This window comes from Corvus kubaryi, unplaced genomic scaffold (assembly GCF_017639235.1).
Source record: "Corvus kubaryi isolate FWS band 111438036 unplaced genomic scaffold, C.kubaryi_AGA036_p1.0 split1-37296, whole genome shotgun sequence".
Classification (NCBI taxonomy): Eukaryota; Metazoa; Chordata; class Aves; order Passeriformes; family Corvidae; genus Corvus; species Corvus kubaryi.
The window spans coordinates 19,759,858-19,786,058 of NW_024582075.1; the positions used below are offsets into that span (position 1 = coordinate 19,759,858).

General features: G+C 40.9%; 2 protein-coding genes across 4 annotated transcripts; one reads left to right on the forward strand and one right to left on the reverse strand.

The window, feature by feature from the left end:
* Nucleotides 1-1,167: 1,167 nt before the first annotated feature.
* Nucleotides 1,168-14,307, reverse strand: ENC1 (ectodermal-neural cortex 1). 3 transcript variants are annotated; one of them, XM_042012833.1, is made up of 3 exons: nucleotides 14,221-14,307; nucleotides 7,828-9,641; nucleotides 1,168-4,316 (listed from the first exon to the last, which is right to left on the reverse strand). In XM_042012833.1, the coding sequence occupies exon 2, from the start codon at nucleotides 9,627-9,629 to the stop codon at nucleotides 7,860-7,862; it is 1,770 nt and encodes a 589-aa protein (XP_041868767.1). In that variant the 5' UTR covers nucleotides 9,630-9,641; nucleotides 14,221-14,307; the 3' UTR covers nucleotides 1,168-4,316; nucleotides 7,828-7,859. The 3 variants fall into 3 exon arrangements, with proteins under 3 accessions (XP_041868767.1, XP_041868768.1, XP_041868769.1); XM_042012834.1 differs by lacking the exon at nucleotides 14,221-14,307 and adding an exon at nucleotides 14,026-14,112; XM_042012835.1 differs by lacking the exon at nucleotides 14,221-14,307 and adding an exon at nucleotides 14,022-14,107.
* LOC121657465 lies at nucleotides 12,936-15,782 on the forward strand. Its single transcript, XM_042013189.1, has 3 exons — nucleotides 12,936-12,974; nucleotides 13,773-14,504; nucleotides 14,730-15,782. The coding sequence occupies exons 1-2, from the start codon at nucleotides 12,936-12,938 to the stop codon at nucleotides 14,412-14,414; spliced, it is 681 nt and encodes a 226-aa protein (XP_041869123.1). The 3' UTR covers nucleotides 14,415-14,504; nucleotides 14,730-15,782.
* The last annotated feature ends 10,419 nt before the right edge of the window (nucleotides 15,783-26,201 follow it).

The following is a 26,201-nucleotide window of genomic DNA, read 5'->3' on the forward strand; positions in this document are numbered from 1 at the left end:
ATCTCATTCAGATTATCAGTTGTTTTAAACCAAAATGTAATTATTTTTTTACACTCTCATCATAAATATCAGAACCTCCAGTATGAGAAAACTTTCAAACAAAGGAGTTTGAATCCATGACCAGGTAGAGTAGTAACCCAGTGCCCTAAAACAACACCAGTGAATCACTCTACAGCAGCTTGTTCATGCCCAGTGCTGCCATCAGCATCCCATGCCCTGGTGAAATCCAAAGGAAACCAACCCAGGTTACTGTCAGCAAAGAGCTTGCAATAAGCACTGAAACTGATTTAACCTTACCTTGCTCTGTGGAAAGACTGATTTCTTCCAGTATCCTTCATATTTAAAGAGTCTCCAAGTGTCCCACTCCCCCAGCTAAAACTGACGCCAAACATCTCCAACACAGGTTACCCAAGCCATGCCAAGGCCACAAAGTCACTTAATACTATGGCCCCAACTCTTTTGAGCAAAGAAAGATCATGAAGAAACCTCTGATTTTTCACGGGGCAGTTGCAGGAGTTTTAATAGAGGTAGTTTAGAAGATGTCAGAAAACTCGCTATTTTATATCTGAACAGAGTTCAGCAACACTTTCAGGCCAGACAGGTGCTAAGCCAATGTAGACAATCAATATTATTAAAATGGCATTTAAACAAACAAACAATCAAACAAAAAAGCCCCACCCAAAACTACAAAAAACCCCACCACCATGTATACACAGAAACATAAGTAAGATGAAAAGTTCAAAGAGTTTGACTACACACATACAGTATATAGAACAACTGGAATGCTTTATACATAGCCAGCATTTTCTGACTTGAGAATAATTAGAAAGGATTCAAGATGCCTAATTCCACTTCCGAGTGGTATCAGGCACTAACTAAACTGTAATGCAAGCACCAACAAACTTGCATTTCCTGTTCTTAAATGTTTTGAGGCTCTCCGAGTTTTAACTGCTGAACTTTGAGATAGAGATCATAGTAACAGCAGCAGAACAGAACAAAGGGAAGGAAAGCGCAACTGAAGCAGAAGCTTAAACCAAAGCATTTAATTGCATGTTGCTGATGTGCTTCTTTTAAGAGGACATAAAAAGGGCATTATACAGGATTCAAAGCATTTAGGGGTGAGGAAAGAGGGGAGGAAGAGTCAACACTTCAAATAAACATGCCATGTAGAGGAAATATCTAATAATTTATTGACCTTCAGTTTCACTTTGTGAAAAAAAGTGAGTTTTACAAAATCTTAAGATGTAGTAGCAAACAACATAGACAATTTTACTTCTTCACTTGCACAGTTTTCTTTTAGCACATGAACCATGTCTTCAATGGCCAGGAATGGGAACATTATTCTGTTCTAATCACTCTTATTCAGACAGGTGTCAGACATATAGAAAAGGGGCTGCACAATTACACCAGAAGAGGAAGGCTGTCCTTTGTTACATGTTTCTACAGCAACCAGCCTGCAAAATAAGAGGAACCTTCCCATCTTATGCCAGGGTTTTTGTGTGCACTCTGCTGTGAACTGCATTTGCTTCAAAGTGTGGGGTGTTTTGCAGGACTGGAATGGTCAAGTAGTTAGCCAGGATTCCCACAACAATTCACAGAGCAAGAGCCTAGTGTATTCCCTGCAGAGCCAGAGGCCCACCCTGACTTCAGCTTCCTTCAGCCTACACACAGGAATTAATTGAGGACTTGAAAGCAGACCACAACTTTGGAAACAGCTGCAGAAAACTCATCGCACTTTTGGAAGCTGCATGGTGCTACAAAACAGATTTCATAAGCTAAATAGATGCAAGGCAGCTTCACCTCTAGACTCTGATCAGCTTGACGGAGAACACAGGTCTCAAAGCTACATGTCCTTATTCAAACACAGGGGCCCCTGGGGACCCAGTTCTTTACTTCCTTGTACCTTATGTAATTGCTAGTGCCTGGTGAGAGGACATGCAAAACACAGGAAGTCTGATTTTATGGCTCCCTTCATACTCCTGAGAGTGATCCACAAGATGAAAGGCAACAAAAATTCAAGGCTGTTTGCTTCAACATGGCAACCTGTGCAAGTACAGGGATATAGAAAGTAGACCTATCCTAATCTGTTTTCCTATTGCTTAAAGTCCATCTAAGGGGGGGGGGGGGGGGGGCCGCGGGGTTAGAGAGGCTGTGGGTTTAAATACTTTTTTAATCTATCACTTCAAGGAATCAGTTTAATCAGTGGAACTATAATTTTATCACATCTAGCTGGAACTCACCCTTTCAAAAACTGCAAATGACTGCTGATTAATCAATGTTCTCTCAGTATTCACAGAACTCCAAATACCTTATTTCTGAAATGTAAAGAGTCTATTCCAAACAGCAAATCAAATGTAAGGCAGCACAGAGAAACTTCCAGTGACCAATGTAAACACTTTCAGATGACAAAGCTTTCACAAATACAGCTACATCACTGTCACACAGAGAAAGGCAAGCATCACCAATGTGACTATTTTTGTTTTGCATGCACACATGCAGCTGTTTACTTATACCACAGCACACACCAACCATGTTACTGAATGTGCCAGCTAAGTTGGGCTCCAGAAACATCTAAGAAAAAACACAACACAATACAAGCTTCATGACAGGATCTGGCAAAGAAAGTACCTGTGAAACACAAGCTTCTGAAATTCCAAAGAAATTGCATCAATAGCACCATCTCTGTCCAAAGACCAGAATAATAAGAAACAATTTTATTTATAAATCAAAGTTTGGTTTCTCAGGATTATCTGAGGCTTCTGAGCAACCAAGTGATTAAAGACACACCTGGATAACAAAAATTAAAAGCAGCAGAGTTTGAGGGCTTTTTTTTTTTTTTTTTTAAGATAAGAGGTTTGAAATTCTTTATCTATCCCCATAAGAATTTTTCTAGAGCACTTGGGTCTTTGACATCTGGCCACTCAGATGATCATCTGAAATCCAGATGGATGAGGCAATCCAGTCAGTGCAAAATTGCTGCTCTTTCTTCTTCTTTTTTTTTTTTCTTTTTTAAGACTTCATCATTAACCTATGTTGAGGTTTTATTTTTGTTCTTATTCTTGAATCACCATTCTCCACTCCTTCAGGACAATGTGGCTATATTGTTGGTAACCCTCCTCCAACCCAATAAATAAATAAATAAGTTTGGACAATGACTTCATCTGGGCTTGGTATCCAGAAGCTCTTCCACAGTATTTGCGTTGCAATCAGGAAGCTGCACAAAGAGAATGTTGCAAGAGACTTTGGCTATTTCCAGGTTAGAAATTGAAAGGCATGACCAACAAATGAAATGTTGCAAGGACACCGTCTACAAGACACACCACATGCAACCTGGGGAGCTGGTGGCCTGAGAAAGTGACCTCCATGGCTTCTTCGTTTAGCACATGTGTAATTTAAAATCCTGTCTTGTAATCCTTCCATTTCCGACTGGGAAGCCACTCCTCCCTCCCACCTCCAACTGTTACCCAATAGTTTTCTTTCTTTGTGCAGCAGAGCAAGTCAGCAATCACAATATGTGCAAAACATACAATTCACACAAGCCCTTGCAACATGAAGACAATTGCAGGCATTGTTTCAGCATGCAACCACTGAACAATAAATAACTATATCTACAACAAGTAACATAATAGGAATCAGACAGACTGAATTATAAATACAGGGAGGAACAGGAACAATGAGCATTTCGGGGATGTAATGTTTGTTCCCCACTGTTGCAAAAACATTTCACCACTGGACTGGTCCTTATGAAGCAGAAGGTAACTTACTGCACACAGGACAATGCAACACAGGGTGTAACAGATGCTGCAGGCACTGCCCACAGGCAAGCACACTCCAGTCAGCAGAGTTCAGCAGCAATACTGCTGTATCTTCATTCACAGCAGCATCTTGCTGTTTCAGACCTGGCCTGCTTCTGCTGCAGCTGGTGCTGGCACTTCAAACCATCACAAAGAAAGGTAACAACCCTTTCGAATTTCACATAAAAACAGTGGCGTCCATGGAAATCAAGCGTTGTGTGGTGCACAGCTAAGAGAAGTTCTGTCTCTGTTTTTTTTCATCTTTGAAAGACTGATTAATATTGGCATTAATCCACAATTACTAGCACAAGGACCAGATCACAGGTTTGTCCATTCATATTTAAACCATGTGTTGAAGCACTGAAGACAGGGGTTTCTTCTCCCATTCCTTCATGTCTAGGTTGGATAATTTACAAGGCGCAGATGATTTTCTTCAAATGCAAGAGATGCTGAATGATTTTTCTTCATTAAAACTTCTCCAGATCTGAGGTTCCAATTCGCTTCTCCAAATAAAGGAGTAAACTAAAAGCATGGGAAGAGGTAGAGGGAAAGGGGAGAGAAATGACTTTAAAGATTTTGCTGCAACAATATACCATAAGGTTTTTCTTCCAGATGTCAAAGAAAATTTAAAAGCTAGGCTTAGGATACAACCCTAATATTGTATCCTACATTACAACATTAATGGGCTTCCCTGCCCGCCCCGAACGTCAAGGTTCTTGTGCAATACCCAACTACTGATACATAAACCAGACAAGAACATAATTATTTAGGACCAGATTCTGACTTCATTATTCTACTCACCTTACTCTGCAAACCATCCTATTGACTGCAGAAACACTGACTAACTTTTGGGGTAGAAATTCAGTCACTTGAAACCTAAATCAAACTGGCCCAAAGTGATTGGCTCAGTATCCTGCATACTTGCACATTTTTATGTTCCCCCAGAATCTTAAAACTTCGTGGATTTGTTTTAGGCAAACAAGCTTTTGTTACTTCTCTTCCACAAAAACCCACATGAGCACTTAGTGCAGAGTTTTTTCTATCCCTCAGCCAAAACAAACCTGGTTGGATCAAAGCAGAAGGGAAGGTGAAAGTGTCTCACCCCAATACCTCCCTCCACCTTAACAAATTCTGAATTGAATTTACTCACAGTAGAGAAAGGGCCATAGAATTCCCTTACTTAAAATACATCTACTCTTCATTAGAGCAGAATTCTCCCTCATTTCTTTTCACACAGCAATATACTATGCATCAATAAATCCATCCTGAAGTCCTTTATAAAATTTATTATTCAATGAGAAACTCAGCCTTTGGATACTGAGATTGTGCTTTGCTTTTTCACTGTGAAGCTGTATCAAAATGCCAGCTTCTAAACCATCATCAGTTCATCAGCAATTTCTGACAGCACTGCTAGAATTTTAGAAGGCAAATCCTACTTCATTACAATGCAAATGAGCTCCAGCACACTCACAGATCCTTTGAACACACCACATCTCTCTCAGGCTGTCTAAGAACAACAGAGAACATTCACAGGAAACAACCCAGCCTACATAACAGTCCATAGTGCTTTTGCAAGTGTGGGCTATTTTTTTATGTCTAAAAAAGTGTCCACTCTTAGTGTGATTAGTCTTTTCTAGGCATTCTTCAGCATAGCATGACATACTTCCCATCAATACAGACTATCAACACTGAAGTCAAAACAGTGTTTCTTGTCATGGGATGAATTTTAAAAAAACTATAAACAATTCCAAAACAGAGGGGAAAAAAAACGACTCAAAACTCTCAAGTTTGAGGAACAAGACAAAGCAGACTGAAGTCTTCCTAAAAGCTGTCAGATTGGGGCCACACAGCGCCATGAAAACAGAGCAATCAGAAGTAATTTCCTTTTTGTCCCTCCCACCCACTGACAAAGCAGCAGGAGTCAGTAGGAAAAAAAACAACCTACTTGCTGGATGAGCACACAGCACTGGAGAGATTTCAGTCTATGGCTACATTCAGACAGCTATCTTGTGTGCTTGTTAAGCCAGTTATCTTGTGTATTAGTGAAGCTAAAATAATAGCTTTTAACAAGATACTACAGAATAAAGGAAAGCTTTTTGCACCGTTATACTCTGAGAACTCTTTTCCAAAATAAAACACTCCCTCACGTACTGCAAACTCCAGAACAATTAAGTCAGACTCAGAAGAATAAGTCAATATTTTTCTTGGCACAGACCTGAGTCTGGGCATTCAATACTGCTGTTCTGATAACACTGAGAACCGCATAAAGTCAGTAATAATACAAATTAACTGAAGATATTGAGACATAGTTCCCAGCTAGGGAGGAAGCTGACACACAGAAATGAGGGCTTCCATTTGCTGTTGGGGGGCAACTACTGCCAGTTACCAGGACCTGCCAAGTCTCTAAAGTTTGTCGTGCTTTCCCAAGAGAAGTCTGGGGAAAAAAAGAGTGAGAAGGGAAGAGAGGGGAGAGAGAGAGGGGAGAGAGAGAGAGGGGAGAGAGAGAGAGGGGAGAGAGAGAGTGTAGTATTTTCAAGGCAAACAACCACCTGAGAGAAGAGCACCTGGTGGCACAACACTGCCCAATTTCACACTAGATTTCAAAGCTGAGCTGCTGCTTTGCATGGGCCCAACCTTGTATTCCTTACTCAGTCAAAGCTCCCAGTCAAATGAAAGGCAACTATAAGAGTAACTGTCTGCACTATCTACACTGCTTCAAAGAACTTTGGGGTTTGCATTAAGTGCAAATGTCAACTGCTGCAAAAAACACCAAAGAAACCTCCCCAGTGATCTGTCCCAAACTGAAGAACCTAGAGAAGTCTCTATACACAAGTTGTTCTCCCTGGAGAAGATTCTGGAGAATCTCTGTCAGTCTGAACTTTTAGGTAACCCAAAGGCACATGTATAGCTTATTTAATTACTGCAACTCTATTTATTTGCCTTTTTTTTATAACCTGCCTGCCTTCATGGGTACAATACACACTGCTCAAATCAAAAAAGAAACTACCATTCACAGGGCATTGATTATTTAGGATCAAGGATATCATTATATTTATTTGGCTGGCAGTAACTGATTTTGTACTAAAGCCACAAGGAGGAAGTGGGGAATAAAAGCAACACAACACAAACGGGAGTCTGCCTGGTTTGTTGCAAAATACACAGATTAATAGTGAAAATCTTCTCCCCTCCTCCCAAAAATAAGAAATGCACAACGACCAATCAAGCAAGACCAAATTCAGACTTGCTTGTGAGAAGATACAATGCTGAAGTTGCATCTGGTAAGAGCATGGCCCATTATGTATAATTAAATTGTTTTGGAACAGTGTGTGCTATAGACTAGTAATTATTTCAGGCAGCAATATTAATTACACATCTTCCTGACACTATATCTAGTTCAACATATATAAGCATATGTATTTTGAAAAGTCTGTATTTTAAAGTGTAGCAATGGAGAAAATGCAACCTTAATCCATGCAGATGCAACCATGCTGTCTAGGTGAGATTGAAAATTAGGCCTGAACTCCCTGTAAAACACCTCTCATAAGACAGTAGCTTTCCCTAAAGTATCAGTATGTAAATTCAAGTGAATTTACTATCAGACTTCAGATCAGAATTTACTGTATCTTTTTTTGGGTACTGTTACTGGATGCAGAGTGACTGAGTCTCAGTCATCAGGAAAATGGCACTGGAACCTTTATTTAGCATGCATTTAGTACTTAAAAGCAGAGCCAATTTCCAAAAGATTATCTGCATTTCCCCACAAATTGAAAATGTTATTTTTGCTCAGTCCTTTACACCTAAATCATGAAGGAAAAGGCCTTGTAAAAGTCAGTGCAAGATATATGCAAACTACTTCCAGCATCTGGCTTTGTCACAGACATGGTGCCTGGCTTAAAACAGCCCATGAATGTATGTGTCACAGGTGCTCCAGATGTAAAATTGCATCAAACATACTCACCCCTCCTCAGAGCTGCTGCCGAAAAGTTTTTTGAAAAGCATTATTACAGTGAAATTCAAAGGTGTTATTTCTTACCTGATAACTTCTAATTGCCAACTTACACACAATTAGGAGGGGAGGTGCTTCCATGTGCTGACAAATGCTGTGGGAATTAATGAATATGGCACAGTTGTTATGCTGTTCCATACATCTAACGTGGGATCGTAGCAGTCCAACGTTTTGCACCTCTGAATGCCAAAGTAGCCTCCAACCACATACAATTTGTTTCCAGATGCCACTGCATGGCAGCTCATTCGCTTTGCTGTCACATCTCCCACCTTAGTCCACTGGTATGCCTCACTGTTGAATTTATAAGCAGAGCATGCAGAGAATTCAGTATCTCCACCCATAATAAAAATCTGGTTTCCCAGAACAGCTGCAGCTGTGTAGCGCCAGGGCTGGGGGCAGGTGGCTGGTACTGTCCATCTGTTTTCACACTGATCGTAGCACTGGACTTTGGGCAGCTTGTCATGGCTAACACTGGTACCACCAAAAGCAAACAGCTTCAGCTTTGCACTGACTACAGCTGCATTGCTTACTCCCTCTCGCAGTGGGGCAACCATGGTCCATTTGTTGGTCACGGGGTCATACTGTTCTACCTGCTTCAAGGATACTGAAGGGGAAGCTGGAAGGCAACCAGTTGCTGCAGTGTGTCCTCCTACTACATACAAACAGTGCTTAAGTTCGGCAGAACCGTGGCCAAACCTAGCTACCAGCATGGGAGCAGCCTTCGACCACTCCTCGTGAAGGGTGTCATACACCCACACATCTTTGGAGACTCCATTTTCTGATCCTCGTCCCCCAGTGATGTACACTTTGCAGCCTATGGCACAAGCACTGAACTCTTTCCGTGGGCTTGGAATGTCAGCCTTTGGAATGATCTCCTTTGCCTTTTGATCCACCAGGTACAGCTTGTCACACATAAAGGTTTGGCCACCCAAAAGAAAAAGTGAGTGACCAGCTTTTCGGGGTCTGGCACACAAGCTGGTAACCACTCCATCATTCTGTAAGATCTTCAACTTGCATCTTATTGATTCTTCTACAATCTCCTTGCTTTTTCTTTGCTTGGTGATAAGTTCTTCCATGGCCACATTCTCCATAAGGTATATGGCTGGCAGGAGGGCCAGTCTCACTGTCTGCAGCAGCTCTGGCAGGTAACAGTGACGCTTACTCAGGTCATAGTTGACCCAATTGATAGCTGATTCATATACCAGCCTTTCATCTTCAGTTTCTAATTCTTCGCTGGAAAGGAGCTGCACTACCATGTCTTTTGGCAGTTGAAGGAAGTCTTCGCTTTTACTGATACTCTGGAAGTTGCTAAGGCACATCCTCCAAGAGAGCTCATACAGCTTGGTGCACTGATGAGCATCTGACAGCAGCAGCATACCGAGACAGTTGGTGGGATGAAGGTTTTTCTCCAGAAATTCTGCACAAGCATCCCGAATGTCCTGAAACTCCAGCATGTCACCAGCCTCCAGCAATGACTCTGCATTTTCCTCATTGATGATAACTCTGGAGGAATATGCATAGTCCAGAAGAAGCTCCAAGACTTCTGGGTGAATTGAATTGTGAAAGTTGACTTCACTGTCCTGGCTCTCTTTCAGTCCTCCACTGAACATTGCTTCAAAGTAGCGGCTACAAGCAGCTAGAACTGCTCTGTGGCAGGGGAATGACCTGTTTCCAGCATGGAGAAGTACATCTGTAAAGAGACGCTGCTGACGCAGGAGGTTCAGGTGAGTAAGGACACTATCAGCATAGGATGACTTGTGGAACAAGTATATGTTTATGGAGCCAGTACTGGCCCTAGACTTGCGATTTTCATGCATGCTGACTGACATTTTCTTTTACACCTATAAGCAAAGAAAAAATTTATATTAAATAAAAGTAAAATTCATTATTATTTTTACATATCAAAAAGTGTGTCTATTATTCACTATAGGATGGGGGAGAAAAAAGCCTTAATTTACAGCTGAGTGGACAAAGAATTGCATCTCCCTTTGGCATGTGTTTATTTTTTTGTAAGCTGAGATTCATAAATGACATAGTCTAAATTTGTTGCCCAAGAGCAGGTTTATCTTGGGAAACCTGATCTCCAACTTTCATAGCAATACAGTAAGCAAGCAAGTTAGAGAAAGAAAATGAACCAGGACTGATTTTCTCACCCTTCCCCAGCCTGGACCAGCTGATTCATTACATACATACACATGCACACGCTTGAAACATTCTCCTGTACTGAATCATAGCAGGAAGAGCTACCAGACAGAATACCTAAGGAATGTCAAAAGCTGTATAGGGAACAAAAACCTACTAATCCCATTAGGAAGCTTCCCTTTGGTATAGTGATTCCGTATGCAACAGCACAAAATGGAAAAAAAACGAACTTTAAAATAAAACCCTGGTATCAACCATACATTTAGGCTGGTGTAAATGTAAAAAAACCAAGACTAGTAAATTCTACAGATCCCACCTTTATTCCACAGAATTCAGCACTATAGCAAATATATAGGCAGGGTCAGCAGAAAAACATGTTTTGACTACCAGCTGAAGTCACTGAGACATGGCCTCTGAAGCCACCTGGAGAGTCAGGTCCTCAGAGCTTAAGCCATTAGTTCATTCTGAAGTTTTGAGGAGGCATAAAACAGAAGACATATCCTATCCTGCTCTATTCCTAGCAAACAAAACGCTGTTCAGATCCTATTTAGAGGTGAATGTTACTGTTACCTGCCATGGTAACAGTAACCTACCTGCAAGTATATGTATAATTACAGCAGCAAGTTTCCAGATTTAAGTAAGTCAAAATAGTATGGAGTATAGGGAAAGGGAGGAATATTGCCAGACATATAAAGCTAATGGCCAAAAAGCCACAGTGCAAATAGTAGGAGATGAAACAGAACTCAGTGCAAGCTGTGGCTGTTAATCAGTACTCTAATAATCTCACTTCTCTCTCTTCAAACTGCAGAGAAAACTCAGAGAAAGCCAAGAACCAAACTTGCCTAATTATTATGCTATTTGAATGTCCAGAGTACCTTTTACTGCACCTTCAAATAAAGAACTGGCCAGAAGGTCTACCTGGAAAGCATGCAGTGTCCTAAGTCAGAGCATGACCTGGGGCCACTTGTGAATCCACCACACTTTACTCTCACACAGACATTTTCATATACTTGAGCATCTTTAAACACTGCAGAACTGTAGAATTTCATTCCCACATTTCATGCTTCAAGATAATACAAGAGCTTTACAAGCCTCAAAAAGAAGCATTTTTAAATACATGTATTTTTCTAGATTCATATGACCAGAAATAACAAAATCAAAACCACATGTTTAATTTGGACAGCAGACTCCATTTCAGAAGAAGCAATCTGTGTATATAGAACAAGCAACACCTGCAGTATAAATGCAGCACAGCCAGTACCATCCTCCTCACTATCTGTGCTAATGTAATTGATTCACCATATTGAACAGCAAGTCTGTGATACACCTTTCCCTTCAGTTACAGCAAAAAAAAGCCCCTAAACCAAATTTAAAGTAAGGAATAAAGAGACACCTTACTGTAAAACTACTATAGCCCATTTCCTTTTGTCTGAAACACAATTTGCCTGATGAAACTTAACTGGGATTGAAAAAAGCAAGTAACACAGCCCAATATATGGTGCTCAGCCCAAAGTCCTTCAAACCAGAGAGGAATCCTACACATCAGAGCTACAAGGCAGAGTGTCTGTCTCTACCATGCAAAAGTTTAGAAAGGGATCCTACCAGTACTCCCTAGACCAACCTATTAAATACACTAAGCACAGAACAGCTTAAGGCAGCTGGTATGTCTTCAAAACACAAACTCTTTTACAAGGAAAATTAAATGACCTTTAATGGAATTGTATTGTCTGGCAAAAAAATACGCAGATGGCATTCAAGGATCTTGAGCACTAATCTCAGACTAAAATAACCCACTTAACCTATAGCCAAAAATATGATACTGACTATTTACAGGTTGAAATCTCCTGAAACTGAAGGATTACAGAAAGGTCATGGCCTGAAACACTAGTATACAAGCAGTTTGAAGACACAAACAGGAAGCTGAACACTTTACTGTATGTTTTTTCAAACTTTTCCACGCACTTTACTATTTTAAATGATATTATGATGCAATGCAAAGTATTCACTGGATCTCTACAGGTGGGTTTTCCTCACACTGAGGACTTACTCTTTCAAGGTTCCTCACCAGGGAGCAGGATGGGAGCTATACACTCCACTGATCAGAGACAGCAGAATAACCAGGATCTGAATATGCTCACTGCCCCTCACCCTCCATTCCAATTAACTGAATGTGTAGACATCACAGTCTAGGCATGTCAGGATCTCTATGAAAACACAGGTCCTCTTCTTTGCCCCCTCATATTGGGGGAATTCAGAGTATACTGAGAACTTTCTTTCATCATGCACACAGGGTTCAGAAACAGGGCAGGTAAAGTTCACATCAGAGGCTCCAAATGCAGGCATTTAAATCTTTCACCAGGCTGTGTACTACCATGAGCACCACTTGTTCAGCGCCACTCAGAATGAGCCCAGAACCACAACAAAATAGAGGCAAACATAAAAAAATCCACCCTGCAGTTATGCATACAGTGGAGACTAGTGAACTACAGACCACATGCAGAGGGGAGAAACAGATCACTGTCTGTTACCCAAAGCCCACTCACAGCCATAGTAAAAAATATCACTGTAAAAAAAAAAATTGCATAAGAACCCCTCTCAAACAGCTACTGAATAAGGCACTCACTATTTCACCCTGCTATAACAGAAGACTTAGTCTCTTGCTGAGAAGTAGATTTCACATATGCTAGTCTTGAACCGTTCCTGTAAGATTGCCTTTATCATTGCAATGTCATCTATTGAGAGGAATTCAAAATATGCCAATTCACATTTAAGATAAGTTAACATATTTCCCCAAACAGAACAAAGATACATATCTATACACATCTTTTTCCTCCACTATGGTGCTGAGATGAGTTCACACATGGACTACCTGAACAAACACCCTTAGAAGCAGTATCACCATTCACTCACAGGCAGTGTTTCCATAAACATCCTTTCTGAGTCTCTGGCAATTAGGTCAATCCAGAATCTTATAAGAAAATCAAAATGTAAAAATGACATCTCCGATTTCTCTGTTTGGTGTTGAAAATTATGTAAGCCTCAAATTCTTCAACAGAGGTAATTTACAGTCAGTGATCAAGTGTTCATCTTGAATAATATTAGCCTTCATATATATGGCTACATATATAATAGTTCCCTTCAGGCATTTTTTCCTTAGAAATAGTATTTGTATGTAAAAGACAAGAAGTGGTCAGTAAATTACAGATACAGATTTTATCTAGGAACAGAGGTTGAACCAAGACTTTGATTTATAATTACACTTCAACAGCCTACTTGTCACAGCAGCCCAGTAGTAAACACTACTTTATGACTAAACAACAGGCTCCTTGTCCCACTTAACAGTTCTACAGCATGCAGGTCTCAGCCTAAATAAACTGAAAAATTAAGTATTTTCAAATTACTGACACATCCCTGATGCAGGCTCATTTTAATACGACTGTATAATTACACGGTGGCTGCGTTTTTCTTTAGAGTCAGTGAAACAGCCGAAAGAGGAAATCTACTAATCATCCCATCGATGTAACTAACACCGCTTTCAATTGCTAAATCTGCACCGATACTATCGGCAGAAGCAAACCGTGAGCCTACCTAAAGTCTTCAAACTCAGTGGCTGCCTAGGACCTGCAGCGAGACAGAAAGCAGAACACGCTGCTCCTGCTAGGAATGCACTACAGCTCTGCAGACAAAGAAACGCAACTCTAAATTCCCCTCAGTTCGCTCCATCAAAGCACCTAAGTAACTTCGTCTCTGAAAAGAAACTTGCAGAGCTTCTTTCCAGCCTGATATAAAATCCAGTGGGAGAAGCTAAATGCATTTGGTTTCCTTTATAGAGCAATAACCACGTGCAAAAGTTTCTGTACCGGCGCAGGGAGAGCAGCGCCGCAGACAGCTCACGGAGCAGCGAGGCGCTCGCTCATTGCCTGCCCTGCCTTACGCCCGCTGAGGGATGCTCCGGACTGCCCGGGGCCCCGAGCAGGAAGCTGAAGCCCACCGGCGAGGCCAGCAGCCTTCGTAACGGGAGCCGACGCTTTCCGAGGGCAGCAGAATACAGGAGATCGCAAACCACCGCGGATGCCTACCTACCAGTGCCCCGCTGGTCCCTAGCGTTCCGGACAGGGCGGAGGAGGGCCAGGCTCCGCCTGTGCCGGGGACCAACAAGGCAGCCCGGCTCCAGCCGGAGAAGCACCGCAGGCAGCGAGGCGGCAGCTCTACCCCGCCGCTGCCCACCCGCCTCCCCTCCGCACCCGGCGCTGCACCGGATCGGCGGCACCAACTTACAGCGGCGGCTCCCGGGCGAGCGCGAAGGTGCCTGGGCGGCGCAGCGCCGCGCATGGGAGGGGAGCTGGGCTGTGCCGGTTCGGCGGGGCCGCGGAGACGCGGCGGGCGAGCGGCGGTGCCGGGAGCCGCGCAGAGCCGGGCGGAGCTGGTGCCGCTGGCGGGAGGCGGGTCGCGGAAGGGAGGGCGGGAGGTAGGGAAGAGGGACGGAAGGAATGGAAGAAGGGGCTGCTGCTACTGCTGGCACGCCGGCCGCAGCTCTGCCCCAGCGGCGGAGCGGAGAAGGGGTATATGGGCTGGGGGGCGGGGGGAGCCTTTATGCTAAGCCTGTGAGTGACAGGCGGGGGAGGGACGGCCGGCAGGACGAGGGGAGCGCGCTCGCAGTTGCTGTCCCGGCCGGCGGCAGGGAAGGTGTAGCGGGGCGCTTGCGTCGCCCCGGACGGGGACTGCAGGATGGCCTCTCCTGCCTGCCCTGCCCCGCACCCGAGCGGGGCGGCGTGGGGGCTCCGCAGGCTCGGACGGAGCAGCCACTCGCTGTACGAGCTCCTGCACCGCGCTCGGGGTGAACAAGGGGTGCGCCCGGCTGCGCAGACACCGAAACAGCTGTGCGGGATGGGGAGAGCCGCGCGGACAGGAGGGGTCCCTGTCCTCATGGCGTGTCCCAGTGGGTGGCGAAGACCGAACAAAGCAGACGGTGGAAAATCCCTCCTCGGCGCCCTGGGAGCGGCCGGGAGGGCGCGGAGGAGCGCGGGCATCGCGGGCGCTGAGCTCGTTGCCGGGCGCTGCTCCTCCCGCGGCGGCGGGGCGGTGCCGCGGAGCTACCGCGGGCCGTGCGGCCACTGCGCTCTCGGGAGGCCTTCACAGAGCTGCCGCTTCATAGCTGCCCAGCGGAATGCTCCCCCAGCACAAAGGGAAGCCTGGCTTTAATTATTTCCCAATTAACAAAGTATGTAAAAAACGCATGTGTGCAAAAGGCTGATTTCAACAATAAACATATTCTAGACATAACAACAGTGCTTACATAATATCATTGTGTGGCTCTGTACAAGAAAAACACAAGGTACCATACTAAACATTGCACATATTTCTAGTTTACTATTTGCTAATACCACTTAAAACAATGGTATTAGTCTAAAGAGGCTTTAAGGAAGATAAGAGCAATTACTCGCACCAGCGGGAAGCTTCTTGTTGAATATAATAGTTTGGAGAATTTGCTCGTTCTTCATAATGAAATGTCACCCAAAATTCTCCTGTTAAAAAAAAAAAAAAATGCCCTGCAAGCAATTTGCTTACATGCAGGGGGTTATTTATATTTGTGTTGCTGGACTCCAGAGTCTGCCGATAAGCACACACTTAGTGTACAGCAGGACACATCTGTAATTCTAGACAGCCTGCGGGCATATGCAAGCCTGGAGAGCATGGCTGAACAGGGAGCAGATGAAAGAGTAATTTGTTTCATAGATTATTTCTTTTTATGATATTGTTTTATTACAACATGAAGTATTGCAGGTTGCATGGTCTAAAAATGTTGCACATCTGTATGTAATAAAGTATGTTTCAAAGTTGTTTAGGTGTGAGAAGCTGTTGTAAATTGTAAACAACCTCGCACAAGGGGTATTCACAGACACCCATGTTAACCTGACTCATGTACCTGTAGAGGATTTTGGATTTGACTGTGAAATTTCAACCTGTGTTGCACGTTGTATTTTCCATGTTATGAGTCCAGCTTTTCCTTTTGCGTAACATAACCATAAAATGCCTTGATCCTATTTTCCCACATTTCCCCCCAACTAAACCTGCAGAGATTCTACCCAAATCCTGTCCATTATGGTGAATCTTCCACAATGTGATCAGAAAGTCAGATTATCTCATTCTATGCAACTAAAAACACAGGGACACATTACTTCATACAGTGACACTTTGAACAGGCAGAGTTATCACTATGAGTGATAAGCCAAAATGATAGAATAATGTTACCTATCTATTGCTTAGCAACATCTGAACTATAGCTGTAAGGAATGGTCAGTGAAAAACAAGTTCCACAGAGAGGACAACATACGGGACTTATGTGGATTCCCACAGCATGCAGATTTGGGCAGTACCCTGCATGAACAAAATGGGGCAATAATCCTGTAAGCGAGTGACCAGATGAGTACTGATCTTCCTTTTTTTCCATGAAATGAGGAACCTGTTGAAGTTAATCAGGGCAGAATGATTGGATGAAGCTTTAAGTCATCTGTTGGGGAAACAAGTACACAGCCAGACAGATACTTCTGTGTGTGTAAAGGAGTGGTACTGGTGAGAGCAGAGAGAGAATAAGAAGAAAAAGGAACTCCACAGTCCATGCTTACAAACCACAACAGTTGTTCTTTTGGATGTGCTCAGATGAGCTCTTATTTATGCTTAAGTGACAAAACACCCAAAGTGTTACTTCTTCTTTCTGCACAGGAGTTAGAAATAGATAGCTTTGTCCCAGTATAGCTTATAGCACATTTAAAATAAGAGTGCTTGTTTTGCTAGGATGGAAAAAACACTCAAGAAATAAATCTGGTCGAACACAAATCTTTGGCCTGGTTTATGTTGGTCTGAGAACTAAGATCACAGTTAAGCACTGTTCTGGTTAAGCCAGTTTTGTAGATGGGCCAATCTGTATTTTGACATTGCTGAAAACAAAGCTGGCCTAGCCTATTCCAGGACATAGTTTAACATGCCCGCTGAACTAGTTGAAACATGTTTCTCCTAGTATTAGTATGCCAGGATAGATAGGATCTTTGCAGTGTTGCTAAATATCATGCTTTTATCACAAATCACAAGATAATTCGCCCTTTTCTCAAAGCTTCAGCTTCTAGAGTCATGTGAAATTGATAATCTCTTAGGGTTGGTTTTGTTGTTTGTTTGTTTGTTTGTTTGTTTTTAATAAGAAATCTGAAAGGATCAGTATGTCAATATAAACCCCCATTTTAATCTCTATAATTAAGTGCCACATTTGACTCTGAAAACATTGGGATAGGAAAAACTTCATTCAACTCAAATCCAGCTTGCTTGCTATGCAGAGAACTGTTGTTTTAACTAAATTATTTCACCTTGCTCTTTATTTAAATTGGTTTGACTTCTGTGTTGAGACAAGTTCTTGGAACCTTGAATGTATAGCAAACGTTATCATATGGCTTTATTGACACTTAAATGTTTTGCAGGCATACCTGTGTAGCTAAAAGATCTCCCAGATTACCCTAGCAGCATCAGCAAGAGTTCTATCACTGGCAGAGCTGTACTGGTAAAATAATCCATTTACCAGAGCAGGTTATTTCATTTGGGAGATGGAAATATGTATTTTGTTTTGTTTTGTTAGTATCAGCAGCATCTAAACTAGCAGGGTTTGCCAGTACAGCTATCTTGGCAAGCCTTTTAAATGCAAACAGGCAGTATGTGCCTGCAGCACAGTCTGAGATCTCATTTTTAATGCTATTAAACAGCTGTGTCTTGGGCTTTTGCCTTGTTAGACTCTTTTTAACCACATTATTTTGTTCAACTGCTAAATAAACAGCATGGGGTTAAATGTATTAGTGTAATTTATCTTCTTTCCTTCCTAATTTACACTTTGAATGAATTAATTAGAATGATTTAATTAACAATGTACAATAGCAGTACCAGTGCCAGAGCTCTCCCAGGGGGATATGGACAAGAACACCCCTCAGTGACCCACACCTGCTTTCCTTATCATTTGCCTTTGATGTGCTTCTCCAGGCTGGCCTGCAAACAGAGATTTGTGTGGATACAGCACAATGCATTATAGTGCTTGTTTAGTGCTAGAGACACACTAAAAGTGTTTGGGGAGGTCAACATTCTGTTACAGCAGTTTGTCCACCAGTTCTGGGAGTGAGAAACCCCTCTTTTCCCAGTTCTCCCTTTCTCATCTCTCGGTGTGTTTATTTTCAGAAGGGATTACATTCAGTCAGGCTGGCCCTTAGATGTAATTCATTCATGTCATGACAGCTCAGACCAAAAGGAAGAGAAAATACCTGCTGCTGTCTAAACCAGCAGCACGAAGGGGCAAATATTGTTGTATGTGACACATAACTGCTCCTCTTCAAAATATCAGTGTGGTAAATTGTTGTGAGGTGTGAATCCCTTGTCACTTTTAAAGTATATGAACACTAGCTCATTTGAAGTCAGTGAGTTGAAGTCAATGCCATCATATTATAGGAAAGAAGCAGGAAAAGTCATTCCATTAATATGTTTTGCACAGAAGATTTTCAGAAGGATCAGTTTGGCTGTAAATAATGTAATAAATATGGACAATGTCTGGAGTGAGAAAGATTTCCTTTTGAGATTTCTTGATTCTTAGGAGAAACCCTTGTAAAGCCCAACTACTGCATCTAGTCCAGAATCCACACTTCCAGCAGCATGTACTTACAAAGATAAGTACTATTGAGAAAAAAAATGTCTCAAGACTATAAGGAGAAGCCATTCACTTCTCTTTTTTATGTAATTCCTCTGTCCATCTTATCCTTTTCCATTTTGTCTTGCTGTCTATAATTATTCCTCAAAAAGTCTCTGCCACCTGACATTTTTCCTACTCCGTATTATCTGTTCTCCTCCTTAGCAAGAAAAGTGACTCCTGTTCATGGACGACAGTGACGATGATGACCCACTTTTGAGCAGATTTGATTAGTAAGTGTTCCTAATTATTAGTGATATAGAAGCCCTTCCCAAAGATATGTGGATCAGCACAGGACTGGGAATAGCACTGCAAAGGGTGAGTGGTTGCTGCCACTTCTGCCGTCATTCATAGTGACATTTGGCAAAAGTCATGTGTTCATTGTTAGGAGATTTCAGTTCCCTGTGCATATCTTTGCTGGCTATTCCCATCTCATAACAGCGACTCCACACTGGGTTATTTTCTTGCCTCTCTACAGGAGCTATCTCCAGTAGTGCAAACTCCAGGCCTTGCAGCAGCTTCCTTTTCCTTCTCTCTTGCTAAGTAGCAGTGGCCCCCAGTGGTGATAGCTAACCTGGCTCCTTATTTCAGGTTTTACCACGCTGCACTGAAAAGCCTCCATGCTGTAACAACCTTGGCGTAAGGAATTGTGTGAGTTTCCCACATCTTTCACTTCTGCAGGGACCACGGGCCAGTTTCTCCTGACCACCCCTCTTCCCCCCCCGAACTGACCAACACTGATGATGCTTTGAGAATAGGGGTATATGTTGTATTCTTCTCTAAGATATTTAGACTTTAAGAAGGAACCAGATAATTTAAACGGTACAGCATTTCCTCTAGGGAGACCCCTAAATGATGGAGACATTTTGCTTGTCTTCATCTTTTATGTTAGTATTACAAGCAGGAAGACAAAAGTGTGTTCATTCAAACAATTGCTTTGGCATTTTAAGGACAGTAATACACCTCTAACTAGCTATTCTTACATTGCTGACTAGCATTACACTTTTAAATACAGGGCATTTAAGGACTTTTAATGCTTAAGGACTATTTAAGGACTTCATTGAATGTATTTAGGGGCAAGGATTTCTGACGTTAGATGGAAATACATAAATTCTTTTGGAGGTGCAGCTTTGAGTCACTGAAGTCTGCAAACACAGACATGTATGTCTCAAAACAAACAAAAAAAAACCCCAAACACGTTACCTTGGGGACTTGTTTCACTGTTCCACTCATTAGACGATATTTTGCCCTCAAGTCAAAATGGAGCAAGATTTTCTCTTCTTCAGGTCTGCTGAAGAAGACAAGCCATACACCGACAGATGCCAGAGAAAAAGAAGGCAATGCACCGGAGCTGAAATGCCCTCACTCTTCTCATACTTATCCAAGAGAGCTTATCAGATTTATTCAGGTGAATAAGAGTAAACATGAGAGAAAAACCTTTTTTTGCTCCTTCTGTTTTTCAGCACCCAGCAGACTTTAATTTGTCCTTATGAATATATATAGGTATATCAGGATCTTAGGTATAAGTCCAGATTGCTCACCTGTCAAAAGTCTATGCCTCAATGCTACTATCATCCAATGTACCAAACCAAAATGAGAGCAAAGAAACCTCATGTAGTCACACTTTCCATTATCATATACCTAGCTCTAAGTTTTCCGGCCATGAGGTTATGGGAAGTGGTCCACAGAACCAAAGAAAACTGTAAAGTGTATATTGTTTCCAGTTCAAAAAGTTTGATTATAAGAATACATAAGAAATTAGGAAGCTTAACATAATTTGTTGGAGACCACTGCTTTAGGGAGAAGGAAAGGACAGAATTCTGATTTTAGTGGGTTTAGGACAGATCCAGACAAGTATTTTAAAGCAAGCTTGTTTGTGTAAGTATGACTTTATTAATTTTCCTGCTCAGCAATTCACCACAAACATCTGGAACAGCACTATTAGTAGTTTTGAGGCCACATTAATTCTGGATGTTCTTAAATAGCATTTTTAAAGATACTTCAGAACACTAAAGAAAGGAACACTTTTGAAGCCTCTTGGCAGAACATGAGAAGATTAAAACAGACTCACTCACCTCATTCTAATCTGTGAAGTTTGATGGTTGTGAGGAAGTAATCTGATTCCAAACTTCTTAACAAAATGAAATGTGTCCTATGGAGTTGGTATTTGTGTGGTTTAGATCAAACTTTTGAACATATTGCCTACAGCAGGGGTTGTTTCTCAGGCATTAAATGCACAAGTAGCCTCAGCATCCCCATCAGGCTGTGTCTGTTTAATGAGAAGGACTTAAAAGGATGTATTTGCTTGTTTTAAAAGACTTGTTTATGTACTTTGACACTTCATTGTTCTTGTGTACAAAGGAAACCAGTGAATTGGATTCTGCCACAGAGTCCATGTATTATACAAAGGTTTAAAATCCTTCATGGTGTTGGTTTGAATTATTTTATCTTTTTTATGACCAAGCCTTTGTAGAAGATTAATTCACTGTTGGTGCAGTGTGATGAATTTAGGTCCGCACCTAAACTTTTTTAAAAAACAAAAGTGAGTTTTTGAGTCAAGAAATGTCACATTATAACAGGCAAAGCCTTGCAAGTTACACGTCCAACAGCATGAGGAAACCAGATTTCTTAGGTGAACTGTATTCCAAAAACGGCTATTACTCCTCTGCTCTAAATGTCAATATGGATGATTCAGTTATGCCCAAGTTAATACAGAGGGCTTAAACTTGTAAGAATGTGTAGTATGGGCAAAGCTTCAAAAGTCTCTTAATACAGTGGCATTTATTCTGGTTATTGATTGTGTCTTCAAAGCTCTGCCTTATTTTAGGCTAATGGAATTTAATTAAACATCTGATTACTGCTGAAAGTAGTAAAAATGAAGCTGTTGATGCTTTATGTGAGCTAAACATTTTCTGGCATTTTTCCCAATCTCCAGGACATGTCTGAACATGTTTTTATTTCCTACCTGAAGAAGGAGCCACTTGGCATGTCAACATATGTATATCTTGGCTTAGAGAAAAGACAGTAGTTTGGAAATACAAAAGACAGCTTCTGTCTTTTGTAACAAGTCTTGTGTGTTAAGATGTAAAAGAGGTAATACATTAAATTAGAAAGAACTTGAAGTGCATAGTTGGAAGATAGCTGACTGATCACTTGTGCTTTCTTAAAGAAAGCTATTTAAGGTTTCAGTTAACAAGCAATTTCCTTTTCAGAATCTGCTTTCATCTATATGTGAACTTAGAATTTTGCTCAAATAGAGTAACAAAGCCCAGTGACTCACCACATCCAAAAAATTGATTGGAAGAGTCTCAGATTTTCCTTAAAGGCCTAATGCAGATTAAGCTGTGGAAGCAATCTTATCTTGTGATGGCTAAAAGAACAGATTTCCACTCATACATTCTGTAGACATCTCTGAAATTCATTGTTTATTGTGATAAACCACACATATCATAAGTATTCTGGATAGAAAAATGTTTGGAAGCTTTGTCATATCACAATAAACAGATGGGAGTAGAGGCTGACAGTCTTGAAACAGTGGTATGGGACATACACAGAGCAGTTGTCAAACGTGTAAATGGATTTAGTAGTTCAAAAGTAATAGTTCACCAGAATATCTAGGCAGATATCTCTAGTGCTCAGTAGCTTGTGTCACATGCCAGTACATTTATGGCACACGTGCACACACACACAGCCTATTGTATGCACAAGCGCAGCCAGAACTTGTGTTTGTATATGTGTAGTCACATTTTCTTATTTAGATTTTTAAAAACAATAGAAATTTAAGGATGACCAATTATATGAAAATTCACCACATTTGGAAATCTGATATCAACATTATCTCAAGCAAATTTTACATGTTCATTGCTCATATGAAGATTGGAAATAACTGAAAATCTCAATACACATTAATAGAACCGCCAGATTTTAATGCAAATGAAACCTGCATTCATATGCAAACAGAATCCTAAGATTTATCTAGAGTATCACCTGAGCTGCTATGATTAAGGTAGTCTGGAAAACCCTTTATTTGTCTTCTGCTCAAGTACTTTTGAAGAAGCTTTTCACTTGCTGGCAGTCTTTGAGATTCAGTTCTGTTAAATGAGGGAAAATCTTAGAGGTATAAAATACCTGACAAAAATCTTAAATGGTTTCATCAGATGCCATTGATTTTCCCATATCACAGGCAGATCAAAAAAAAAAAATAGATTAAAAAACAAAACAAAAAAAAATCCTCCAACAACTTAGAATTCTCCTTTATGATTGACACAGCAGATTTCATTTAGTTTTTATAAAATTAATAAATAGAATTATTTTATGTTGCTTCTCTGAGCAGTGTAGTGAAGATGTGTTTCTGCAAAATAATTATGTTGCCTGAGAGCAAAACAGTTTTAAATCTTCTGGGCTTCCTTCATCTCATTTCCCACCAAATAGCATTAATGTGTGAACTTCTAGGGCATGCAGTAAGTAATGTGATGTGGTTAACTTTTTCATGCTAATGCACCTCAATAATCAGACTGTAGAAGTGAAAATACATTTAAAACACAGGACTCCCAGCCCATCCAAACACAAGGCATAAAATTTTGTCCATAATCTTTAGAAGAAATTTAAACAAGGACCAATCTTTAGATACCTTGTCAAGTTTTTTCTTTTAGGATATTATAAATGTTTTTATATTTCAACCTATACCTATATATTCCTGTATGAGAAATTAGCTAAAAAAAACCAAAAAAAATCCAGTCCATTGTTTAAGGAGACAAAAGAAAAAGATACTTTAATAATCTATTACTTCAACAAGGCTTACAAGAAGAGGAAATCTCTTTAAAACTACATTTTTCTTCCACTGTTAGTTACAGCACCTACTAGTGTGGAATTAGCATCATCTTCAACTGTGTACTTGCTAGGTATAATGTTTTAGACTCCTCTTTTTAAACTGTGATAGTTGTAAAATCTGGGCTGAGTTCTGCAGCAGTCTCTCCCTATTCTCCCTGTGGTGAGGTGGCAGATGCCTGCCCCAACTCAGCACCTCTGCAGGCAGGGCAGGACATTAACATCCTCCCTGCCTGACTAGGAAACAAGCATATGGCACCAGGAAAGGCAAGAAACTGCCCAAAGCTCATGAGAAAGGATGTTAAACTCACTGTTGAGGCAATCCATTATCACGAACAAACTCAGACATCTGAAAGAGGAATGAGTATATCCTGGCTTTATTGAAGATAGCAATCTCAGATGATTGGAGACATATTTTTTTCTCCCTAATTATTATAGAGTTAGACAATAATGCTTAGTGAAACAGACATGCATTTATATTACCTAGCCTCACAAATGTAAAACAATCTCCACCCTTCCCTCTTTAAATACATTCCTTTCCCCTTTCTTTTTTATTTATGGTACAATTACTTATTCTTTATAGATAAACACATTCCTAAGGAACTCATTACAATGGCATTTTTCCTTTCTTTTCTGCATATATTCCTCTCTGCACAATTCCTGTTTTGCCCCACCTTTGCACAGTGCAATCATGTGCCTTAACTGTTAAAAACATACATTTCTCTTAGCTGCCCTCCTAGCTTAGCAGTATTTGTCCATAAAGGTAAAAGGAGCTGCAGAGAGAGAAGCCTGCCAATTGCACAGCCAAAATATACTCAGTCACACCCTGGTAATGGACGGATTCTGGAAGGACTGCACAGATTCCACCCTGATAGGTTTTGGTACCACATGCCCTATCTGATCCACTTTTCAGTGAATCCCACAGCCATGAAAAGATAGGTCTGACCTGTTAATGCCTGCAGGCATAGTTACCCACTCTACCCTGATTTGAACCAACAGATTAACCCAAAGTTTCTGAAGCACATTTTTTCAACATTATTTATTTAAGACTAAAACCCAGCTCCTGTGAAGTCAGAGGGAGTTTGCCAGTGAATGTCAACACCTCTGCTATTTTATTCTTTGGCTTCCCAAGCAGGAACTGCCAATCATACCTTATTACACAGTCATTTTATTAGGCATCCAATCATGCTTTCATGAAGTAGAGACAAGTTACCATTTGCCTTTGCCGGCTACCTTCAGAATTGGGCGCCTTCAGCAAACCACCACATTCTCTACGTGTTTCTTTTCTTGGAAAACTAAACTTCAAACTATTCTGCCATGTGAACTGAAAAAAACCCTAAACATTATACCACCGTGCATATATAGTATCAAACTTCTATCTGCAAGCCTACTCCCTGACATTTTTCCCCCTTTCAGGACCTAAGTGTTTTCCTATTTCTTACTGAATAACAAAGCCTGTAAAATAGACTTTGGAAGATTCAAAGTTTAGATAGTTTTGCAGAACTAGAACAAAGAGTCAAGGAAATGTAAGATAATATAAAGAACTGAATCTCCTTTTTCATCAGAAAATCAACTCAAGCTTATAAAAATGTGTAATTATGACTTCAGATTCCTTGTCTAGAGGTGTTTATTTCTGACTGAGGCATCTTCTTCTGTGATTATTCTTAAAAACAGCAAATCTACATATAACAAAACATATGCCTAATAATATTAGGCAATCTTCTTAAAATAATGACATAGCAACTCTTGGCAGAACTGAAAGCAGCAGATAGATATGGCTTAAACGGTCTTCCTCTGTTTGTTTTCTCCAGTTCCAGCTACAGCCAAGGCAAAAAGCCATCTCCAAGCTTCTTTTAACATTCAATAGCCCTTGGGGAGGGAAAGCAGAAAAATGGCAGTACACATGCGCTACTTAAGGAACACAAAATGGGAGTAACACAAGACTCCTCCACCCAGGGGATTGCTTTAAAGTCATTTTGCACTGTCAGCATCAGTCACAGCAGCTCTAAGCACCATGTGCCATTTGACTGCACATTCCCCCTATTTACACTGTTGACTCGAACAAAGCTGGCTTTCTAAGCCCTCTTCAGCTGACCAAACAAAGTGCTGAAATTAATAATAAAAGGCATTATAGATTAGTACAGTCTATTTTTGATACCACTCATTCATAGCAGTAATATGAGAACATTTACACAAAGCACCCAGGTCATACAAATACTAAGGACCAAAAGAAGCAGGAGCTAAATAACATGATCTGACCGCTTCTGACAAATTAAACTGCAAACAAAATACACAGGCCTTAGAGCTCATTGAACAAAAGAGATTACTTACGGATTGCCAAAAAAAAGCAACATCTGTTACTGTGGTCTATACAAAGAAAATATTACTGTTTAACTGCAATCAAAACCATTCTGCAGCTCTTAAAAGCCGCTGTTCAATTTAAATGTATTGTTTGGGGGTTTTTTGAAACTTAATATTTTGTAAGGTTTTCTTTATCACTTAAAAAAATGCTTTTCTCCAAAATATTTCCCAATCAATCTTGATTCTTTTCAACAGGTCTAAGTACACTGAACAATACTGCTTGCAAAAGATTTTTAGTTATATTGTGGCAACTCTTTGGATTGTGAATCAGTGTTTAGATATATTTTCTTTGAGACTTTCCATAGTCACATCTTTCAGATCTCAACTCTCAGGCTCTACACTGTACTTTTAAAATGTT

Excerpts from the sequence above, each read along its gene's own strand:
- ENC1 (XM_042012833.1), bottom strand. The coding sequence starts at position 9,629 with ATGTCAGTCAGCATGCATGAAAATCGCAAGTCTAGGGCCAGTACTGGC.
- LOC121657465 (XM_042013189.1), top strand. The coding sequence starts at position 12,936 with ATGACATCTCCGATTTCTCTGTTTGGTGTTGAAAATTAT. Across the intron at positions 12,975-13,772 it reads TGTTTGGTGTTGAAAATTAT|AGCAATAACCACGTGCAAAA; the intron begins GTAAGCCTCAAA and ends TTTCCTTTATAG.